The sequence below is a fragment of the Triticum aestivum genome, chromosome 7B (genome assembly GCF_018294505.1).
Source record: "Triticum aestivum cultivar Chinese Spring chromosome 7B, IWGSC CS RefSeq v2.1, whole genome shotgun sequence".
NCBI classification, from domain to species: Eukaryota; Viridiplantae; Streptophyta; class Magnoliopsida; order Poales; family Poaceae; genus Triticum; species Triticum aestivum.
In genome coordinates, this window is record NC_057813.1 from 745,142,811 (window position 1) to 745,147,083 (window position 4,273).

At 49.2% G+C, this 4,273-nt stretch overlaps 1 protein-coding gene across 1 annotated transcript; it reads left to right on the forward strand.

Moving 5' to 3' along the window:
• The first annotated feature begins 285 nt into the window (after positions 1-285).
• Positions 286-1,520, forward strand: LOC123162275 (disease resistance protein RGA5-like). The gene is made up of 2 exons (XM_044580075.1): positions 286-1,053; positions 1,155-1,520. The coding sequence occupies exons 1-2, from the start codon at positions 344-346 to the stop codon at positions 1,480-1,482; spliced, it is 1,038 nt and encodes a 345-aa protein (XP_044436010.1). The 5' UTR covers positions 286-343; the 3' UTR covers positions 1,483-1,520.
• Positions 1,521-4,273: the final 2,753 nt, after the last annotated feature.

The window sequence follows — 4,273 nt, forward strand, 5'->3', positions numbered from 1 at the left end:
GTAGTAGCGGTAGAGTAGTCGCATGCATGATTATCAGAAGATACCGACGGGATGCATTGCTACGCCCAATTGCCACGCCCGTATGCAAGGTCAACGCCAAGCAGCATACTCGGTACTAGCAAGCCACCAACACACCACGCTCCTCCGATATTGCCCAACCGAGGTGTTGACCTCGCTCTCCTCTCCACCATTACTCCATCCAAGACCACCAACCATGGCGCTTCTGTAGCGGCTTCCTCTTCTCAAGGGAGGCAAGAGTGAGATGGCCGGCGTGGGGGCCGGGATGGGGGTGCTGGGCTCCGTCATCGGCAAGCTCGCCACCCTGCTCGGCAACGAGCACAAGATGATCAAGCGGGTGCGCAAGGACATCGCGTTCCTCGAGCGCGAGCTCCGCCGGATGCAGATCCTGGTGAACATGCTGGCGGACATGGAGGGGCTCGACGAGGTGGCCAGGGACTGGAAGGGCAACATGCGCGACCTCAGCTACGACATGGAAGAGTGCATCGACCGCTTCATGCTCCGCCTCGACAACGGCGAAGCAAAGGCCTGCTTCGCCAAGAGGACCGCGCGCCAGCTCAAGACCTTGTTCACGCGACATGGTATTGGGACCCAGATTAAGGAGCTCAAGGCCCGCGTCATGGAGGAGAGTGAACGGCGGCAGCGGCTGAATCTCGACAACTACGTCCCAAACATGTTTGTGGCGATAGATCCCCGGCTAGCTGCGTTCCACGGGGTGGCCAAGGGCTTGGTGGCCATGGATGGCCGCAGGGACGAGGTTATCTCTTTGTTGATGGAGAAGAGGGTGGAGCTGAAGGTGGTTGCCATTGTTGGATGTGGGGGGCTGGGAAAGACCACCCTTGCTATGGAGGCCTATCGCAAGACTGGAGGAGACTTCCAGTGTCAAGCTCATGTGACGGTGTCACGCATCCTTGATCTCAAGAAGCTCTTAAAGGATGTCCTGTCTCAGATCGACCAAGATACATTCAGTATATGCAAGAGATGGGACGAAGACCAACTAATTCGTCAGATCCAACACATCATGAGAAACAAGAGGTATAGTTTTCCTTCATCCATTGCAAAAATAGACCTAAATCTAGGCACATCATTATATTTGCGTTTAATGAGCTTATTTAATAGTGTGACATTGCATATAGGTACTTACTTGTTATTGATGATATATGGAAAGAACAAGACTGGGAAATTATCAGAGCGGTGTTTCCTAACAATTATGATGGTAGCAGAATAATTGCTACTACCCGCATTGCCAAGGTTGTCAAGTCATGTTGTTCCAACTCTCATGGTCAGCTCTACCAAATGCAACCTCTGAATGATGTTGATTCTGGGAGATTGTTCTTTCAGAGAATTTTCAACTCCGACAACTCTTGCCATCCTCAACTAGAAGAGGTTTCAGCTAGGATCCTAAAAAAATGTGCTGGTGTGCCGTTGGCTATAGTTACCACTGCGAGTTTGCTAGCCAATTGAACATATAAAGGATGAAGGAGTCCGGCTATCTAGCGGCCGTGGCCACATCTCCTTCTTTACGCATGAAAGTGTGCGCGTTACTGTAGTGACGAGGGCAGCGAAAAGCGATAGGCGGCGCAGCGAAGCGAACAGCGAGAGAAAAGGGGAAGCGAGCGGGCAGCGTGAGAGAAAAGACATAGCCCGCGCCCCGGCAGCCGCCTCCTCTCCTGCCGCCGCCGCCGCCTCGTCCTCGTATCCTTTTTTGCCCTCAACGCTGCCTACTCTCCTTCCTCTCTCTCCCTCTGCGCCACCTCCTCTACTCTTCATGCGTGACGGCGTCTCGTCATCCCCAGCCCCCGCCCATCCCCAGCCTCCCCAATCCCCTCCTCCCGCACGAACCCTAGCAGAGAGAGAAGATGAGAGGGAGAGAGAAGGAAGGAGAGGAGAGGAGGGAGAAAGAGAGAGGAAAGAGGAGAGGGAGGTGTGGCGGCTGACGGGAGAGGGTCATCGGCCGGCGTCGGCCTGCGCCGGCGAGGTCGGGCGCGACCTGGCGGTTGGCGACGGCTCGATTCGTTCCTGGATCGGGAGCTGCGAGGAGACTGGGGCTCGGGCGCGATACACGGGAGGCTGCACCCCGCCTCCATCTCCACGCGTGCAGCGGCGACCCCGGGAGGAGCTCGAGCCGCAGCGGTGGTCCACGGCGCCGGCGTCGGCAGGAGGAGCGTCGGCCGTGAGACGGCCGGCTCCGTTCGGTTTTCGCACAGGAGAGTATTGCAGGGTGGTGTTGCTTAGCAAGCTTGCCTGCAGTATGCAGTTTTATACCAATTTTTGTGTTCGCTAATAGATTTGGTTTGATTGATTCAAGTGAGAGGAGGAGCAGCCTCAGCACGTCCTCAGTCCGGCATCGACAAGACAAGGGGAGCAGCAGCCGCGCTAGCTGGCGCGCACCTCGTCGCCGCCTCTCCTCACCTTCTCCCAGGTTCCTGATCTGGAGCGGGAGGGATGCACGCCGGCAAGGCCAGGCTACCCTTGACACGAATGTGCTCCCCCTCTCCCCTTTGTGCCCTCTCTCTCTTCCCCGACCTCTCTTTCTTGTTACACACAGATTCATTGGAGCAGCACACCTGGTTTTAGATCTTTCTTAACTTCTCCTATTTGCTATTGTTGTGTCAGAACTGATGGATATCAAGGATTGCTGCCTTCAAGTTATGTTTACCCATTATAAGGACTTCATTCAATTGATTATTTTTTATGGCTGGAACGTTCTAACTCTCAACTTTGGCTTGAATAGATTGATATTTTTAATGAATCCCTCTCGAGCTTCTTAGTCATGTTCAAGTCTGAATTTTTTCCCTGTGTGTTACAACAGGTGATGGCATTCTGGCAGGAGTCATGTGGTCGTTGATTATAATGGTGGCTCGTGCTGTTAAAAAATTGTGTTCTTTATATATTTGAGATGATAGAAATTTAAAATAGGTAATCCAATAAGCGATGTTTCTTCTTTGCTTCTCTAGCTATCATGTACCACATAATTCTTTCCGCCCAACATACTACTGGTTGCCGGGAGAAATACATGTTTGTGTGTGCTCAATCCAGTTGTGGATGCTTTCATATATGTACTTTGTGATTTGCCAGACCATTCATTCTTGTTGCTGGTTGATGAATGGAAGTTAATTGATCCATGGTTGCAACGTGCATTAAGCCGTCTTTCCTTATGCCTGTGCTGGTGATTTGCTTGCTAAGTGCTCCTTTTGAACAAATAGAAGTCGGATGTGCCCAGTTTTCTTGCTTTCTTACTAACGATACTTGTTTCGGTACCCAGTGTAACATGTGATTGTTGCTTGCGTGTGCACAAGCCAATATCTGCTGCTTTGATATATGTGGTTCATAATTTAGTGGAACGCCTCTTGTTGTTGCTTTAGTATGTGTCCTTTAGAATCCAACACAACATCGCTTCCTTTCTACAAGTGCATAGAATGATTCTTGTTATACATGCAGATTAGTGAACCATACAATACAAGTGTCTTTGATTTCAGTGTCCAGTAGGTATTTTGTTTGCTCTTCATTCATTTTGTTATCTATTGGATGTTCTGTAGCATGATGTATTTGTTCTTTTTGTTCCATGGTAGCCGTCGGATTTCAACCAAATTAGTCTCTAGGTTGTTCGTGCGCTTGGGGATTTTGGGTGCTTTGTCTCCTTTACTCGGCCTGTCGTTTTCTTAAACACTGTCCCTCATGTAGGTCTGTGGTTCCTTCTGTTTTGTAGGTCCTGTTGTAGTTCCCTTCACTTGCCTTGCTGGCTAGCGCTCTGTTAGCTCGCCAGGTTCCCCGTCTTGCTCTTAAGGTTAGTGTTCTGTGCCTCAGTTTTTTTGTTTTCTTTCCATTCGTTTCTTTTCATTAGCTACTGTTTTATTTCCTTTTAGTTTCTGAATATGTATATGTGCCATGTTATATGTTGTAGGGTCTTTCTTATTTTTATACAAAAGAAATACTAGCAACCTATTATTCTGCACCGCCCTTGAATGAATATGATTAGTCTTCAGTCTAGAAAGAGTAGTGCATTGGTGGCCTGACAAGTATATCCATCACTGTTTGGAGCTCTTGGTAGTATTTGTATCTTCTCTGGATAATACATATTTGTCCATTTGTACAGGGAATAGAATAATTACACCTCGTGGTAGTCACTAAATCCTAATAACCAGGCAACAATCTAATGCAAATCCAAACAAACATGTAGTTTATCCAACCAGAAACCATTTATTTCTCCTGCTTCAATTTTAGTATTTCTCCTGCCGAGGAGCGCTGCCTTGAT

Coding starts and splice junctions, on each gene's coding strand:
- LOC123162275 (XM_044580075.1), top strand. CDS start 344: ATGATCAAGCGGGTGCGCAAGGACATCGCGTTCCTCGAGCGCGAGCTC. Junction 1,054..1,154: donor CACATCATGAGAAACAAGAG/GTATAGTTTTCC, acceptor CATTGCATATAG/GTACTTACTTGTTATTGATG.